At 42.6% G+C, this 17,877-nt stretch overlaps 2 protein-coding genes across 6 annotated transcripts in view; one reads left to right on the plus strand and one right to left on the minus strand.

Annotated features, from left to right (window-relative positions):
• Positions 1–804, plus strand: part of LOC128407492 (unconventional myosin-XVB-like) — a 70,018-nt gene extending 69,214 nt beyond the window's left edge. Inside the window, exon 51 of the mRNA XM_053375901.1 lies at positions 621–804. The gene's annotated coding sequence lies outside the window, so the exon portion shown is untranslated. The remainder of the gene's footprint in view (positions 1–620) is intronic.
• Positions 1–17,877, minus strand: part of RECQL5 (RecQ like helicase 5) — a 49,908-nt gene that overhangs the window by 2,066 nt on the left and 29,965 nt on the right. For 4 of the 5 annotated variants that reach the window (XM_053375906.1, XM_053375908.1, XM_053375904.1 and 1 more), the window contains 11 exons: positions 14,697–14,924; positions 12,287–12,383; positions 9,575–9,611; positions 7,963–8,021; positions 7,349–7,422; positions 5,783–5,876; positions 4,083–4,217; positions 3,089–3,729; positions 2,338–2,413; positions 1,310–1,561; positions 418–490 (listed from right to left, as the gene is read on the minus strand). In XM_053375906.1, the coding sequence (XP_053231881.1) occupies positions 418–490; positions 1,310–1,561; positions 2,338–2,413; positions 3,089–3,729; positions 4,083–4,217; positions 5,783–5,876; positions 7,349–7,422; positions 7,963–8,021; positions 9,575–9,611; positions 12,287–12,383; positions 14,697–14,924 (1,766 nt within the window). The remainder of the gene's footprint in view (positions 1–417; positions 491–1,309; positions 1,562–2,337; positions 2,414–3,088; positions 3,730–4,082; positions 4,218–5,782; positions 5,877–7,348; positions 7,423–7,962; positions 8,022–9,574; positions 9,612–12,286; positions 12,384–14,696; positions 14,925–17,877) is intronic. The other variant, XM_053375907.1, reaches the window with a different exon arrangement.

The raw sequence follows: 17,877 nt of genomic DNA on the forward strand, positions 1-17,877 counted from the left end.
AGCAAAATTAGGTTAGTTTGATACTACATCTCTCTCATGCACATTTGCACAAATGCTCTGAACCATGAAAATATTCCAGTGGCAAATGCTGTTTAAAGAATAGGGGACTCGGGGAGAATGATAGGCCAGCAGTATGGATCTACCACCGAAACACCAAGGAGATGCTAAGGAATGAAAACTATGTGCTGACAACACCAGTCTCATAACATTCCACATACACCTTCCAATTCTTATACCTTAGATACACCACTTGCATATTTCAAATATTTTCTTCAATTACACATATTATATTATTTACCCTACCCCCAACCCACCATACACAGCTGGCTGCCTGATCATTTTGTACTGGTGTTAGATCCAGGATCTACTGGTACAAGGCACTAGACATTCCTCCCCAGCCATCACCTGATATCTCACCTGTCTTACGGAGAGGACTCTTGTCTGCAGCCAGTAAGTGAGAGAGGTGCCGGGCAAACCCTTTAAACAAATCCTGCCAATTAGGGATGAAGAAACAGAATGAGCATAACAGGGTTCTCACCCTCACTGACATATTATTGCTTTTGTGTACTCTCTGGGACATCTTGGTACTCCTATAACGTTTCCCATATTATAATGACTAGGTGCCGAGACCAACATGGTAGGACCTAGCACCTTCCAGTTGTGCAGCACCCAGGACATGTATCTGACCTAATGAACTAATGTCTTAGAAATAAAAAAAACCCCAATGTCTTGTATAAGTTAAACTTGTTGATCTGCAAGAAGTTTCTAAGGAACAAAGTCACAATGTAAGTATTTCAGCTCTCATTACCACTACACACGATTTAAAAACAAACACAGAATAGGAGTACAGTGGTACCTCGGGTTAAGTACTTAATTCGTTCCGGAGGTCCGCTCTTAACCTGAAACTGTTCTTAACCTGAAGCACCACTTTAGCTAATGGGGCCTCCCGCTACCGCCGGAGCATGATTTCTGTCCTCATCCTGAAGCAAAGTTCTTAACCCAAGGTACTATTTCTGGGTTAGCAGAGTCTGTAACCTGAAGCGTATGTAACCCGAGGTACCATTGTACTGTTGTCCCACCAGTATTTTTTTCTGATATTGTCCATCTAGCTCACTGAACATTGGCTATGGGAAAGGGTAATATACCCTGCTCTTTCCAGACATGGTTTACCCTCACCCTACAAGGGACCCAAGACACTGGCCAATACAGCGGAAATGGTCTCTCCATGCTGCCAGTTAGATAGGACAGACAACACTACTTGTAGGCACCCCTTCAAGAGGAGGAAAAAACAACATGGCTCATAACCAACCTTGGAAGCAAATTTGCCACCTTTGTAGAAAGGGGTCAAGTATTTTACAACAATGTCTGCCGTTTCCTTAAGTGACAATGCCTTTGTAGTTGGCTGGATGATTCTGGTTGTTCCTTCTTTATCAACCTGCGACAAATTGGGATCAAACGTGACTTTCTTTTTCATCAGCCCATCAGCTTTCCCCTCTGACTGCAATGTGATAGAAGACTTGGTCATCATCCGTAGCCTCTTTCCAGAAGGGCTTTCCAGATCCTTGAGAGAGAGCAAGAGAGGAACAAATGCTCATGAAAGGAATGTCGTGAGAAACAGGGAACGCATAGCCTCTGCCAGCAATCTACCAGTTTCCTAACTTCTATTTCTTTGTGCCTTCCTAATGTCAAGGGACGGGGTAAAGATACTTTCCAAACACTTTAAACCTTCAAGAAACAGAGTGTGGCTAGCTCACTTAAGAAAGTAAATGTCCCTGGAATTTGTGTATAATTGCTCTTGCTATGCCTATTATTACCAATGGCCCACATAGTTGGGAGCAGGTCACACCCTTGCTGATTGAATCTTCCCTCCCCCCTTTGTGCTCTGTGTATGAATAGGCTTCTGCATAGTCTTTTGATCTCATTAAAAAAACAAAAAACCTTTCATCTCTTAATACTTGGAATGTAGGTGACCACTTCATTCATCTAATGCCTCCAGCTCACATAATCTGATGCCACAATATATTTGTTAGTCTTTAAGTTGACACAACATTCTTTACAACAATGTAAATCAGTTTCTTTTACAACAAACAAACATTTCTGGCCTCCTGGGATTTGCCCCACACATGTCAAATGGGAACCACTCTTCCTGCTACCCCAGTAATATTAACCTTGCATGCATATTCCAATGGCCACACCTTAGACCCATCCTAAGGTCTGGGTGAGCTTTCCCACCATAAGTTCCTGCAAAGCATGCTTCACCTGTATCTCAGGGATGTTTTTGTGTGTGCTCCTATGCAAGAGAGAGAAGGCGATTTAATAATAGTAATGAAGTATCACCTCAGCTGACCCTGGTCTCTTTCCATTATGGTTTCGACAACTGTTTGTCATTCCATCTTCAATGAAAAGCTTAGCTCTGTGGGGGGATAGGAACAATCAGATACTTTGTTCAAGGATGGTGTATTTATGGTATTCAAAGGAAGCAGTAAAAACAACAGTCTTGACGTGGTTTTCAACAGGTGAGCTATGGAAATAAAAAAATAGAGTTGGGGCCCTGTTTTTTAAAACTGACAAATTCAGCTTCTGCAACAGACACAGATGCCATCCACAAAACATCTGTAACCACCTTAATCTTAAAAGCACAGCCTAATAAATATTTGAAATATATTTTAAAGACTGATTCAGCTGAGAATTCTGTGAATTTAAGCAATCCAAGCATATTTATCATCCATTTGCTGTTTAGAAAGATTTTACTCGACTAGCAATATTATTATTGTGGAAATTAGTTACAGATAGTTAACACCCCTGGAATGCCCGACTCAGGCCTGCTTCTGCAACTCCAAACTCAGTTCTAGCCACCCTCCTGATTTACAGCCCAGACACCTTTGCTTCTGTTCTAAGAGCCTTTGCCAATGGTCCAGATCAGAGCTATGTCAATTCAACGGCTGCCTTCAGCCTGAGTCTTAAATACAATTGTGAAGGAACAGCTTATGAATAATCACTTTTCTTCTAACCTTCTACCAATTGGGAATTGGGTGGCTATCAGTTGGGAGGCTGGGGAAGAGCAACAACAAGGAAATATACCCCTCACCTTGGTTTTCCAAAGGTTGTTCCTGAACATGAGGGTTCTATTCCTGAGCTAGGAATTCTAACAGTCAGACCTTCTCCTGCTTTTTCTGATTCTTCCTCTCCTACATGGGATGCGCTAACTCTTTCTTCTTTGGAGACCATTTCAGTTTCCTGAGATTCTGCTTTCTTGTCACACATTCTTTGGGAAGGAAACTGAGGTAGTTCATCATGGTAGCAGTTGTTCTCTTCTGCCAAATCAAGCTCTGACGCCAAGGACCCTGCTTTGGGGATGGAGAAGAATTTCGATATCTTCTGAGAGTCTTTCCTAGCTGCTTCTGCCAACAGCAGCTGTTTCTTACTGGGTTTGCCCTTCTTGGTGGGACTAACTCCCAAGCAGGCTATAGCATCAGAGGTGCTTTGCTGCCCCTTCTTCTCAGGAACCTCCTCAGCACTTTGGCAAACTTCTTCAGCCACTTTTGCCTGTCTCTCAACTGTGCCATCAATGTCCATAGGCTCAGGGTCACAGTGGTGGCTTCCCTTCTGGTTAATGTCCTCCTTCAGAGGCTGAACTCCATCATCTCCCTTGGCAGCCAGAACTTCTGAAGCGGACTGGAATACATCAGATGACTTCCGAAATCCAATCCCCACCCTCTTGGGTTTGAACTACATTAGAAAGAAATAAGATGAGAGGTAGCTAGAGAGCCAGTTTTTGCCTACCTGCCTTCTGTCTTGGAAATCAAATCCTAGTCCAGGCAAACTGCAGATGTGCCTTAAACTCAAAGACCACCTCACACCTTAATGTTTTCCATAGAGAAAAAATTAAAAGCAATGGGACAGGAAAAAGAAGACTGCTGGAAGCCCACATAAAAAGAAATTATGAAAATGGAAACCTCATAAACACCAGGACACAGGTTGCTGCTGCAAAATCACTTTAATATATATATATAGAGAGAGAGAGAGAGAGAGAGAGAGAGAGAATGCTATTTAAGGTTCTAATAGTGCCTATTTGCACTTACCGTATTCACCTTGGATGCGGGGATGAAGCCGTCATCAGCTGTTGCCACTGGTTCAGTCTTCAACTTGGAACTGCCATTGACTCCAAGGGTGGAATACAGCTCCCCATCTTTGGAAGCTTTGTTAATTTCAGTTACCTTTATGTAACAAGAAAGGGGAAAGTCGTCTTGATAAGCTCTCTTACGCACAGCATTTTTTGCAACACAAAGCAAGCACAGGGTTCAGAAATTCTGCTCTTCTTGTCCAAACTAATTAATGCGGAATTCACACCACCCTTAATTCTCTAAGTGACCAGTAATGCCTTAATACAGCATAGGGTCCATTCTTGTAACATTCTAGCTTGGATGAACTTCAATTAGGGTTGCTATTGTTTATTTACTTCAGCTACTTGGTCGAGCCAGGATTATAATACGTCAGAATTTTTGGGGTTCTACCCTTGTTTGAATTTTGGAAATTTAAAGTTTATGATTTTTCTATTTCCTTCTGAGGAAAGTGAGTAGTTCAGTGAAACGAGGTTTGTAGCCGGCATCCCGTTAAGGCTTTGTTCTATTTTGGGTTTTTCTAATTTTTTTCCTTAAGCTTTTTAATTTTTATTATTTAGTTGATTTCCACAAGATAATATTTCTAGTTGATTACTTCTTGTTTCAGGGATTTTCACGGTATTTTATTTGTTTTGTGCAATTTCCCAGAGAGGAGCTGGCAGCTGCTTTGTTCCTTCCTGGTCCTTTTCGCTGCTGCACTAAGCTAAGCCAAAGTTTGGCTTAGCGTTTGATCCAAACTGGGGCTCTAGTTAAGCTCTCTCTGCACTAAGCATGAGCTGCAGCCAAAGTTTATTGACTCACAGGAGGGGGAGGGAATGGAAGAGCCAGGCCGCCAGAACCAGATCCTTACTCTGGCCCTAAGTTGACTGATTGTTTACCGTATTTTTCCATGTATAACATGCCTCTGTGTATGACATGCCCCCCTATTTTGGGGGACTCAAAATTAAGAAAATGGGGGGAGATTGCCCCCATGTATAAGACTACCCCCCTTTTTAGCATTATTTTTTTAGTAAAAAAACCCTAGTCTTATACATGGAAAAGTATGGTAATGTCTATGCTGCTTAATATATTTTGAAATATCTCTAAGCGGTGTACAAAAAAACTGCTCCAGATGTTAACTGAGCACTGCCAAGACAAGACAGAAGTGATTGTATATTAGGCAGTTGGAGCAATGCACTTTTCTGTAATGCTTAAAGCCACTCAAAGTATGGATTTATACATCTGGAAGGTCAAGACAATAACTCAAATGGTTTAGAATTACACCATCAGTGGAAAGCAGGCCATGAATTAGAGCCCATTTGTATTTCTCGACAAGCAACACAGAATTACATGAAGCCTGCAGAACTGTATAGTTTCAAAACCCACTGTTCATTAAAAAACAAATTGTTTTCAGAATGTTGTCTTGTCAAAACTATTGGCATATTCTCCAAACTACGCATCTGAGCTTTGCTTGAGTTGAGTTCTAGCCTGCAGAAATTAAGGGTCTGCCCAAACACCCTCTTCTAAGACAGCAATGGGAAAAGATGGAGTAAGCAGTGTTTTCTCCATAGTACACACACAGAAAATACCTAGCCACTTTCTCTAGCAGAGTCGCATATTTGAGAAACCAACACATCAGGGAGATCAAATGAAGCCCCTTAAAACTACCAACTATTTCTTACCTTCTTTAAAACAGTCGCCTTGTACAGGTTTGCCATTTTACTGGCCTGGAAAGCTTCATACTCCATTTCCACAGCATGGACTAGAACATCTGAGCTGAAACACAAGACAGTTTCATCAATTGCAGTGGGACATATTTCTCCAATAACAGAGGAAGTTCTCCAACACATGTCAGGTCTGTTACTATGGAAGAAAGGCTGGAACACTAACAATATAAATCTCGGTGCAGAAATATTGTGTTTGTGTGGGCAGTTGGGAGGCAGGGCAGAAGACAGGGGTCTAAGAGCATATTTCCTCCCTCTGGATTACTTTTACCCTATTATGAAGGTATTTCTACCGTTATCAGTGAAGTATCACAACCTCCTCTGTGATTTCAAAATAATACGTTTGTGCAGTATATTACTACCCTCTAGCGGGAACTAAAGAAAATTGCAAGCTTCATAGAAAAAACAGGGTTGTAGCTGTTAAGATTCATTTTTGCACTCGCTTTATTGGCCGAGGGAGCCAGCATACAGCTTCAAGGTCATGTGGCCAGCATGACTAAGCCGCTTCTGGCAAACCAGAGCAGCGCACGGAAATGCTGTTTACCTTCCCGCCAGAGTGGTACCTATTTATCTACTTGCACTTGATGTGCTTTCGAACTGCTAGGTTGGCAAGAGCAGGGACCACACAACGGAAGCTCACCCCATCGCGGGGATTCGAACAGCCAACCTTCTGATCGGCAAGTCCTAGGCTCTGTGGTTTAACCCACAGCACCACCAGCGTCCCTATTGTCTTCCTTAGGAGTACACAATTTTGGATTCTAATTTAAAGTATGACATTTAACTTGAAGTGCTCAACTTGCTTTAAGTTTTGATCTACAAGTTTCAAGCAGTTTCCCCACAAACCTGAAGTTATTTATAGCCCCCCTTCCCAAAAAACCAAAAAAAACCAAAATCCCTCCCAGTGCAACTTTAGAACATATACAGGGTGAGTCCTTTAAAAGAGGCCCCGTGGATACAGAATACACATGTTCCACGGGCCCTCTTTTAAAAGACTCACCCTGTAGAAACACATTAATAGAACACAACTAATAAAATGATAGAAAATTGTTCTTTTAAAAACTACCTTAGAACAACAGACACCTGTTTCTCATGCTCCCAAAAGCAGTGAGAGGGAATGAGATGTTAAAACGTTGGAACCTGCAGCATAATATTACTGGTGGCTGAGAAAGTATTTCAAACCACAACACTGCATTTTGCAAATGGCTGTGACATATAAAATTAGGTTAAGGTATATAAGTTGATCCAACACTGGTGCAATGCCTGCATGTGCAGGAGCTCTTTTTTCCTTGCTTCCCATCACTACCAATGCATGTGCACAAGTATGCGGATGGAAAGCACATGAGCCACTGCAGAGAATGGGAGGCTTGCACAGCTCATGAAGGGAGGGCTGGATGGGAGATATGTGCACATGAGCCCCTAGTGCCATGCACCGGCTTGCATAAATTCCCTGGCTTGCATAAATGCCCACTGCTTGCCCTACGGAGATCTATGGGGCTCCCCCCGGACTAGATAATAACTTCCTACCCATCTCTTGTTAGAGCTGCTTCCCGGTTGTTGCTCAGTGCTTCTTTCAGCATGTTCAGACAGTGTTCTCTAGCCTAAAATTGAAGGATAAGAGATGAGAGCCAATTTCAGATTGCAGAAGGAAAGTGAAGCATCATCTATTCTAACCAGCAGTTCTGGGACAGTACAAATAATGTAAAGTATACTCAATATCAATTTTTTGTATTGTAATTTTTTGTTGTGAATCTCCCTGAGATCTTCAGAGGTAGGGAGGTATACAAATTTAATAAATAATAATAATCAAACCTTCTTTTACTACTATATGGACATGAGTAATCTTTTCCCAGCTGCTCTATAATATCTGCTGTTGTCTCTGCATCCTCTCCAATTTATTTGCCTTCCTAAAACCTGCCAACTGAAACCGGACAATATACCCCAGTTACATTCCTATGCTACAATCTAATATAGATCAAGATGCTATCCTTCTCTTAAGGCATTCCACCACACCACGCCTTTATGCCTTCACCCCATTTTCATCAGTGCTATTTTCTTGCCAGTTATTTCTCACGCCCATGTCGTAATCCAGGTGGGGAGGGGAAAGGAGCTTGGTGTAAGTAATCACAGCCCCTTCTTACCTTCACTGTGATTTTAGCTATTTTTCTGCTGGCTGCATCCTTCAAGGGACAATCAGCATCTACAATGAGACAGATACACAAACATTTTCTGACATGTTGCCTTACCTCTTGCAGTAGATGAGTGGGTACAAGAAGGATATAGCCATTTAAAATAATAAACTAGACAAGTATCCAATGTGGTGATAGTACTTTTTAGAAGCTTTTTTTAATTACATGTTTTAATATCTCCAAAATCCTAGATAGCAGATTTTCTAAAGTATTCTTCAAGGACAGGTGCTATCTTTGCAATCATTTAGAGCTGGAACCAGCCTTTTGTGTGTTTTTCTACTGTAAATTCTATCAAGGAGTCAGAGAACGTTTATTCTATCCCCTTATAAGATTCCTGGTCAATCTTTAGGCACCCTTGTGAGAATCGTATTGGAGGGAGGTCTAAATAAACCCACTACTGAGCAGGTGGCACTCTATTTGATTGGCATGTAATTGGTGATGGCTCAGTCAGGGTATTTAAGTGTCCTCTAGTTTGTCCTGTGTTTCCCATGCTGATCTAGGGTTGCCATTATTGTAAAAGTCAGGTGTGAGGGCGATCTGGCTGCAACATCTGTCACCCCATCGATTGCCAGGGTTGATTCGGCTTATCTGGCTGGCTAGGCGGGTGTCTCCTTCACTGTTCCATGTGCATCAATGAAAGACGACAACCATCTCATACAAAAGGAGTGTACCATTCTTTGGTCAAGGGTATACAATAGCTGCGCTCCTCTGCCAGAGCCTCCAAACAAGCTCAAGGTCTTTTTTGTTAAAATCAGTTAGGCGGTGTAGGCTTTTGGCTTGCCAGGCCCTTACTTGGGATGCTTTGGGATGCATAGTGGAATAGTGGTTGTTGGGTTGGGGGAATTATAGTGGAGATGAGGTTGGGGACCGTTTCCCTACTTTTTCCTTCTATCCTTTAGCATGGACTGTGTGAACCTGTTTAGTGTTCTGGGGATTTTCCTTAGTTTGTTTTGAAGGAATGGATACGCTGTAGTGGGAGTCTTTCTGACTGTATCTATTTCCAATACCATTATTAATAAATATGAGACTCCATCTTGAATTTCTTTAAAATGGCCCAATGATTGAGGAATTTGAGATCCATCACTGGCCTCCACTTCTTGTGCCCCCCCTTTTTTTGGGAACCACAAAGAAGATTGAGTAAAGTCCTTGAAATGTCTCCCAAAGTTCTCTGCCTCTGTCACGTCACCAACCCATCTCATCACAACCCATTTGGTTCATCAGCAACCGGCTGAAATATGTAAATTAACTGTAGCTATTGGGTTTGATACACCCATAATTTTCATGTGAAATGGGAAACAGAAGTAATAAATTGATTTGGACAGATAGCAATCTCTCCAACTATTTTTGCTACAGTCAAGTTTAAGCCCAATTTTTCTGGCAGTAAGCTCATCATTGTGGGCCACACTTAACTTTGGGTCAAGCATTAACTCCTGAGCTCTTTAGCTTCATATACAGATAGTGCTATACTGTATAAATAGTAATTTTAGTCATTGTAAAATCCCCAGAAAGAACCACAAATGTTTTGTCTGAAGCATCTGATCTATGAAGTAATGCAGAAATTTACCTGGAGGGACAAAGTTGTCTTTTTCAGGTTCCTGGCCCTGAAAGAAATGTAAGAGAGAAAATTCAATGACATAAACCAGGAAAAACGTATCTAAAAGCATAGGCTGGAACACAAGACTAGATTTAGAATCTGAGGGGGGTTTTTTTACACAAAAGACCTTCCACATTTACGCAACAATTTTTAGTCTGAGCCAAAGCTTGCTAAGGCTTTGTAAAATGGCGCGAGTTGATAATAAATTGGAACAATCTAAGTAAGCACTGGAAACATTATAAAAGGAATGGGGGACTTTCACCACATACAGTGGGAATGCCATTTCTAAAAAAAATATTAAGAGCTCAATAACAGGAATTACAATGATATCCCAACGGATCTGGAATTTTGTTTTTTCATTGAATTATATGGAAAATACAGTAAAAAAATAAACATAATAAATTTAGTCTTATACACGCTGAAAGCAGCACGAATATTATAAACTAGTATATAACGACTGCCAACAATAGAAGAATGGATTAATAAAACCTGGGCATTTGCCTTAACGGCAAAATTAACCTGATTTAAAAGAAAAAAGACAGCGGGAAGGTAATTTTAAGAAGTGGAATTCATTTACTGAATATTGTAGGAGAAACACAATACCTCCCCATTCAGCAGGTGGTTTCACACTGTTTTGAGATGTAAGATTAGATGTATAGTAACGGCTTACTTTATGACATTTCTCATAGTTGTAGACTGAATAAATAAAATTGCTACCTTCTTTTAACAACTGGACTAATCAAAAGGGAATAAAGCAAAAAATATGTGGGGCAGCATGAGAGGATGGGTGTAAAAGTCTGTATGTGTATGCGTGCACATATATTAATTGCATGAGTGGGCTGCACACATATACTGTATGCACCTTGCATTTTGAAGACATAAAAGCAGAAACAAAATGATCCATGGGATAAAACATTGGGTCATTCATTTTCTTCCATGCTGGTTTGAGCAATTAATTAGAGTTGCCTCTATTAATTGCCTCATCTCTATGTTTTCTTCTACAATAAAGTGCAATTTTACATTTTCTTGTATTTAAAAATGTCATTTTATAATTTGCAGCTGCAATACATAACAAGGAATGGTTGGCTTTTAAAAATAGCATTAGAGTTACTAGTTAAGTCTTAGACAGATCCTTCATTTAGGCAGTAATTTAGCCCAGGAGTTCTTTTTTTTCTGTGCGAAAATCAGACACCAAGAAAAGTCATCCACTTTCTATCCCAAAGTCCCTAATCTGCACAAATGGGGTTTGGTTTCAAGACAGAATGGGACTGTATTCTAGTCACATAGGAAGGGTGGTGAATTCAACCAAGAAAATGCTTGGAGACAGAAAGAAAGCACACACAGAGATATGCACAAAAAGGCCACTTTAAGAGCTCTCCTCATTAAGCACCCTGTGGTAAAGCATCATAAAAATTGAAGGAAAAAGGTACTATTCTCTAACTAACAAAGAAATGTCAGAGCAAGGTAAGTTCTTTAATGTGTGAATGATTTCTCACATATTAACATAAGAACACAATAAAGACCTCACGGCTTGCATCAGTAACACTTAGGCTGCAATCCTATACAGTGGTACCTCGGGTTAAGTACCGTATTTTTCGCTCTATAACACGCACCCGACCATAACACGCACATAGTTTTTAGAGGAGGAAAACAAGAAAAAAAAATTCTAAACGAAACAGTGGATGTATGATTTTTGTGGTTCATGCTGTGGCCACAGACATGTGATCTGACGGTGAGTTTGGGGTAGCCCAATGCAAAAATCCTGAGGATCCATGTGGATCCATGCTTTGTAACCACGTTTTTGCACCATTGCGGCCCCAGGCAACAGTGGGTGCGTGATTTTTTTGGTGCAAGCTGTAGCCATGGACATGCTATGTGATCTGATGGTGAATTTGGGGTGACCCAGTGCAAAAATCCTGAGAATCCATGTGGATCCGTGCTTTGTAACCACGTTTTAAGTGGGGAGGGCAGGAAAAGCACTCAAGGGACAAGGAACACGTGTGGGGTGGGTGGAGAAGGATGCTGTTCATAATGCAGAAAAGGGGTATAAGAGGAGAAGGCTCCTCTCCTCTCCCGCTTTGCTCCTTTAAAGCAAGCAGGCTCTCTGTCGCTCTCTCCTCCCCACTCAGTGGCTCTTCTCCCGCTTTGCTGTTTCAAAGCAAGCCACGGAGGAGGGAAGGAAGGGGAACCATGGATCCTCAGCTCACAGCTGCAGCAGATCCCCCCGCCATCCGTAGGCATTCGCTCCATAACACGCACAGACATTTCCCCTTACTTTCTAGGAGGAAAAAAGTGAGTGTTATGGTGCAAAAAATACGGTACTTAATTCGTTCCGGAGGTCTGTTCTTAACCTGAAACTGTTCTTAACCTGAGATACCACTTTAGCTAATGGGGCCTCCTGCTGCCACCGCGCCGCCGGAGCACGATTTCTTTTCTCATCCTGAAGCAAAGTTCTTAACCCAAGGTGCTATTTCTGGGTTAGCGGAATCTGTAACCTGAAGTGTCTGTAACCTGAAGCGTATGTAACCCGAGGTACCACTGTACCCTCTTACCTGTGAATAAGTCACGCTGAACTCAGTGAGGCTTACTTCTGAGTAAACACATATAGGATTGCGCTGTTACCTATTCTTTTCCCACCCGTCAAGATAGAACCCGTCTCCTGCGAGGAAGTTACCAACTTACCTTGCGCAGACTCATCTGCCTCTTATAAAAGTTGTTCCATTCCCTTTTCTGATGGTCCTCATTCATTTCAGCCACACTCCCGCTGTCTTCATCATATCTGAACAATAACCCGGAAACAGTTGGAAACTGAACAGGAAGGTTACCCAGAATTACTTCAAACATTAAACTGGCATCAAGGAAATTTGATCTAGCAAATACATCACAATATCCCAGAGGATTGTGGTCCCGAGTCCCAGTCAGATTTCATTCCAGGGTGAGACTGTCACATTTCCAGATTTTCTCTCAAATAAATCAATCCAGAACCGATCATTTCCTCAAAACCAACACAGACTTCTATGTTCCTCTTGCCATGTGTTTTATCGGTTGAATTCAGAGAAGATTGAATTGAATTCACTTGGGCAACAGGGTCTTCCCAGCTCCCCACTACTGTCCCCTGTGCCCCCCAGAATTTGCTCCTGGCGGCCAGAAGACCCTCTCTGGTCTGGCATGAGAAGGGGCAGAAGAGCTACAATGGGACCAGGAAATCAGAGGAATTTGACAGGGCACAAGTGTTTTTCTACTCATGCAAACCCACTCTAGACTGAAGCTGGTTCGTTTATGAATTGTTAGCATCAGAAACGTATGTGTTAAATAAGAAGTCACTTTTAAAGTTCTGAAGCTTTTAAGCTTTTAAAAGTGATCACTTTCCTTTAAAGACCACCCTGCATAAAAAGAATAAATTTACAGATGAGTTTATGCAAGATATGCAAGTCAAGTAGAGCAGAAAATTAAATTACAAAAGGTGAAATATATGGCTGGTTTATCTTTGTTTCATAAGAAGTACAGATGTTAACCGCATGCAATGATCAAGGGATAACAAAAGATAAAAAATATAGTGCAAACTATTTCATTTAACCGGGAAGTAAAAGAAAAACTGCAACTTAACATTTGGTTTTAATCTTTCTGCTGCATACCAGAACAAAACGCAGGTCACAAAACAGAACAAAGGCCAATCTAGCCAAAAATTAAGCATTTTCAGATCTTGTGGTTTGCAATGGGAGAGTGGTGCTGAACATACACTTAACTTTCCCATTGAAATCAGTGGCATTTGCTTACGGTCACTAGTCAAATTCTTCTGAAAACCCCCAGTCATGCTGCTATGAGCACTTTCTGGAGGATAATCAGAGGCAACAGGGCAAGAGATGAATGTCTGGGGCACTTGGAAGCTAAAGAGACAGTGACCTGGTTCTTACAGCATGGGCAATCTTTCTCTTTCTCTTCCCAGGGTGCCCCCATCCCTCCTTTAAGAGGGATTAGAAAGCACAACATTTTGCCAGAAGCTACTGCTCTCTGTTGTCTCAATACAGAACAGGGTGGAACAGCTGACAACACCAAGGTCTAATTTCACACTTTTACTGACTCAAGCAGTCTCATTGAAAATCTCCCTGACCATGATGAGATGAGAGCTGGGCTTTGATAAGCGAGACAAGTCTGAGGCTTCTCCCAAACCTAGTGCTAAAGGACAGAATGGATGAACCCTACTTCCTTCCAGCCCTAATATTCAGCCAAAGCCTTGGATGTGTTCTGGCTCTGTGCTTGCCAGGAGAGGCACGAGTGATTTGGCTTGCTCTTCTATCAAGCCCATAGGAAGAGGAAGGCTCTGTTGTCGCATCTCCCCTCTCCCTGCTGCCAATCCTTCAGCCATCAACTGCTTTCTGACCTCCTTCTCCAACAACATTGCTGGAGAAAGAGGAGATTTCCTCCTGCCTCCATTTGGAGACAAAACATGAGGTCAGATACAAGACCTTGCCGCTTGAGGATGAGCCTGCAACAACAAATTGTTGGCTGGCCAGTAAGAACAACAATATTTGTTAACCCCTGGCTGCATCACAACATAAAGGCATTTATGCCACATTTTTAACCAGTGTTTTCTTTTTAACCTACAGTGATACCTCTGGTTACGTACTTAATTCGTTATGGAGGTCTGTTCTTAACCTGAGGTACCGCTTTAGCTAATGGGGCCTCCCGCTGCTGCCGCGCCACCGCCACACAATTTCTGTTCTCATCCTGAAGCAAAGTTCTTAACCTGAGGTACTATTTCTGGGTTAGTGGAGTCTGTAACCTGAAGCATATGTAACCCGAGGTACCACTGTATTTTCTGTTGGTTCTACTAAGTCCAGCTATCAACTCCCAGGCTCAGCTACACTTCAAGGAGTTATCTATTCCTCTGGCTGATTCATGAAGTCGCAGTGGCTGCTGAAGTCATGGCACTTGGCTTAGTTTGTATGCAGCGGGGAGGGATGGGGGACTTCAGGTATGAGGAAACTACTAGTCCCAAAATAGCTGAAGCCGCCATAGGAGAGAAAAGAGGAGAAATCCTTATTATTCTCAACAGAACTCACTTCTGCTGGAGTCAGAAGCAAACCCATACCTGCTGAAGCCACCCATGCCTCTTCTGCCTCCTTCGTACAGGTCTGGGTCAAAGGCATTCCAAGAGGAAGCAGAGGGTCCAATGCAGGTTCTATTCCAGCCGCTGCCGGTGTGTTCAAGTGCCTCTACGTGCTTTTTCACTGCTGCTGGATTCTTACAGTAATCACAGCACTTGTTGCACTGGGGGACGGCGTCTCCAAAATAGTTGGCTATAGCGGCATGACGACAACTAAGAGGCAAAGACAGAATAATATCATTTCGAGGGAAAGGGGCAGCAAAGAGACTTTGCCCTAAGTCAGGCATAGGCAAACTCTGGCCCTCCAGATGTTTGGGACTACAATTCCCATCACCCCTAGCTAACAGGACCAGTGGTCAGGGATGATTGGAATTGTAGTCCCAAACATCTGGAGGGCTGGAGTTTGCCTATGCCTGCCCTAGATGGGTAAGCAAGCCTAGAGTATGGTTACCAGATTTTTTTCAATGAATCCGGGGACACTTTTTTTTTTTTTGAAGCTGAGTAGCAACAGGGAGTCAGTAGTGGGGATGGTGAGACAAAAGACCCTGGGCCCAAGCACACATGCATATTGTATAAACATATCATATGGGGACTTCCGGAGAGGAAAAATGGTGGGCGCCACAGCAGCGAGCAGCTCCTGAAGCCAACCAGAGCCAACTGCACTACCAGGCTGACTCCGGGCTGCTGAGGCTGCCACTGCCACATTTCCTGGGGACAGATTTGCAAACCGGGGGACATTTCGGGGATGGAATTTGTCCGGGGACAGATTTGCAAATCCGGGGACTGTCCCCGGAAACCGGGGATGTCTGGTAACCCTAGCCTAGAGAGGTGTCATAATGGTGGTCAAATTAAAAATAACCCCAGAATCAAGGCACACTGCCACAATGGGAATAATTCAGAAAGCAAAGTTTCTAGGTTACCTGCATCTGGAATTTGCTAGTTTTTAATTTTAGAATATTTAAGCACATGGCTTTGTAGCCACAAATGGTTTCTTGACAGTCTCTCCTACTCGCTTTTAAACAGAAGGTATGTTAGCAGTTATGACATTCCAAAATGCCAGCAACATTTAAAAGAGCTACAAAGAAAACTTTGTTTCAGGGCTGGTTTATACTACCCTCCACACAACCAGTTGCAAACATTGTCAAGGACAGGTACACACTCAAGCAGAAAAATATTGTGGTTCACACTTCGTGATCTTCATGTGAGGGCAACAAACAAGTGGCTGAAAATGCATTGAACTCCTTGCAGCATGAAGCAGCTCTTAAGTTGCTTGGGCAATAGTATTCCTCTGGGAAAGGGTTTTATCAAACAAAGTTGACCCAGAATTTAAGCAAAAACTTCTGCATGCACAACAGAATTTCCCTCCCTCTCTTTGCATGCTCCCAAGGCTCCCAAATATGCTCTGGAGAGTTGGGAGACCCATCAAAACATGGGAGGAGGAGGAAAAGTTGTGCAAGCAGAAGTTCTTGCATGAACAGTATGACTTGGTTGGATACAATCCAAAATATTTGGGGCCCAGCTCATCAGAGAGCTGCTTCAAAATGCTCCTTCTTGCCACCACAGCTTCCAATAGTGCCCATTTATGTACATTCTAATCTATAGCAGAGTGAAGACAGATCACTAATAAAGAAAAGCAATTGGCCAAGCATTCCACTGTTGTTGGAATCTTCATTGTAGAATGAAAATGCACAATATTGATGGGAAAACATATTCACCAAGGTCCATTTGCATTCTTTTTTCATATCTGAAGGAAAAAACCCCAAGCTATAAATGACCCCATGTATGTATGTTTTTGAATAGGCTATAACTAAATGGAAGTCCAAATGCTCCCAGCAGTTTAAAAACTAACATTTCACCCCCCCTCCATTTGAACACAAGCTTGGGGGGGGGGGGCAACACTGAATCCCAGTGAAGTTTAGAATCCCAGCAAAGCACTTTTGTGGTATTTAAAATCAGCATGTGAAATGTTTCCTACCATCCTGGCAAAGGTGTCAAACAGAACTTTCCTGGAACTGGCAGCTTTTGAGACACCACCAGGCAAAACTAAGAACTCACTGTGCTAAAAAGGGAAGGGATGGTACCCCGGCTCAGGTAGAGAGAGAGCTGAGCCAGTGTCAGCCGCTGCATGGAGAAACAGAGTGGGGAAGCGAGAGAGATGCGACAAAGCTATCTTTATAACCCTTGCAAAATGGCACTGACTCACGTCGACTCTTGAGCCTAAAGAAAGCACTCTTTTCACAACCTCTGAAAGGCTATCGTGTGTAATTCCCCCCCATGCCCCTCCAAAATCTTGCTAACTCTATCCAGCTGGAAATGCCAAGGGTCTTTGGCAAGTCAATCCTTTGTTTTTCAGAACACGAGAAAGGCAAAATATAATTCCGTCATGCTAGGAGGATAATTTGTGTGTTTCAGTTAACAGGAACACACACACAAAAATGAATACTCATTTTTCCATTCCCCCAACCCTGCTTGCAGAAGAACAGCTCCTCCAAAAACCCATACTGTAGTGGCAAAAAAAACCTACTGGCGAGTCAGAGGATATGTAATGTTTCTAACTGGTGTTGAGGGCGAAGGGTATATCTTAAGCTTACAGACTCCTTAATGAAAATATCTCTGCCAGAGATGATAGGAAAATGTTGGTCTGCCAGGATTACTGTCTGGTCACTTGGCCAGATTGCACCATTGTTCTGACTTAGCATACGGGGAAATCCAGAACTTTTGCTCATGACATAAAGGGGAACAATCTCCCTCTAAAGTGGGATATTCATACAGAGACAAATAGAAAAAGACAGGGCAGGAGAGGCTAGGCACTCTGCACCTGCAGAAAAATAGAGGATTGCCCTCCCAAATTTCCTTCGTGGAGACTGAACATGCACGTTTCCTTCATAACACCAAATATCACCTGCAGCAGAGACAAGCACATAGGGCTTAACCAACATACTGTATTTTTCGCTCTATAGGACGCACCGGACCATAGGAGGGGGAGAACAGGGGAAAAAAATTTTCCCACTTGTTCTCCCCCTCTAAAACAAGGTGCGTTCAAGGTGCATTCACCCGAGCATGTGGGGCTGGCGGTGGGGGGAAGCGCTGCTTCCCCCCCCCCCAGCCTCAAAGATCCCTGAAGCCTTTGGAGCGCAGCGCCCCGCTGCCCTGGAGAGGCTTTTGC

This window comes from Podarcis raffonei, chromosome 2 (assembly GCF_027172205.1).
Source record: "Podarcis raffonei isolate rPodRaf1 chromosome 2, rPodRaf1.pri, whole genome shotgun sequence".
NCBI lineage: Eukaryota > Metazoa > Chordata > Lepidosauria > Squamata > Lacertidae > Podarcis > Podarcis raffonei.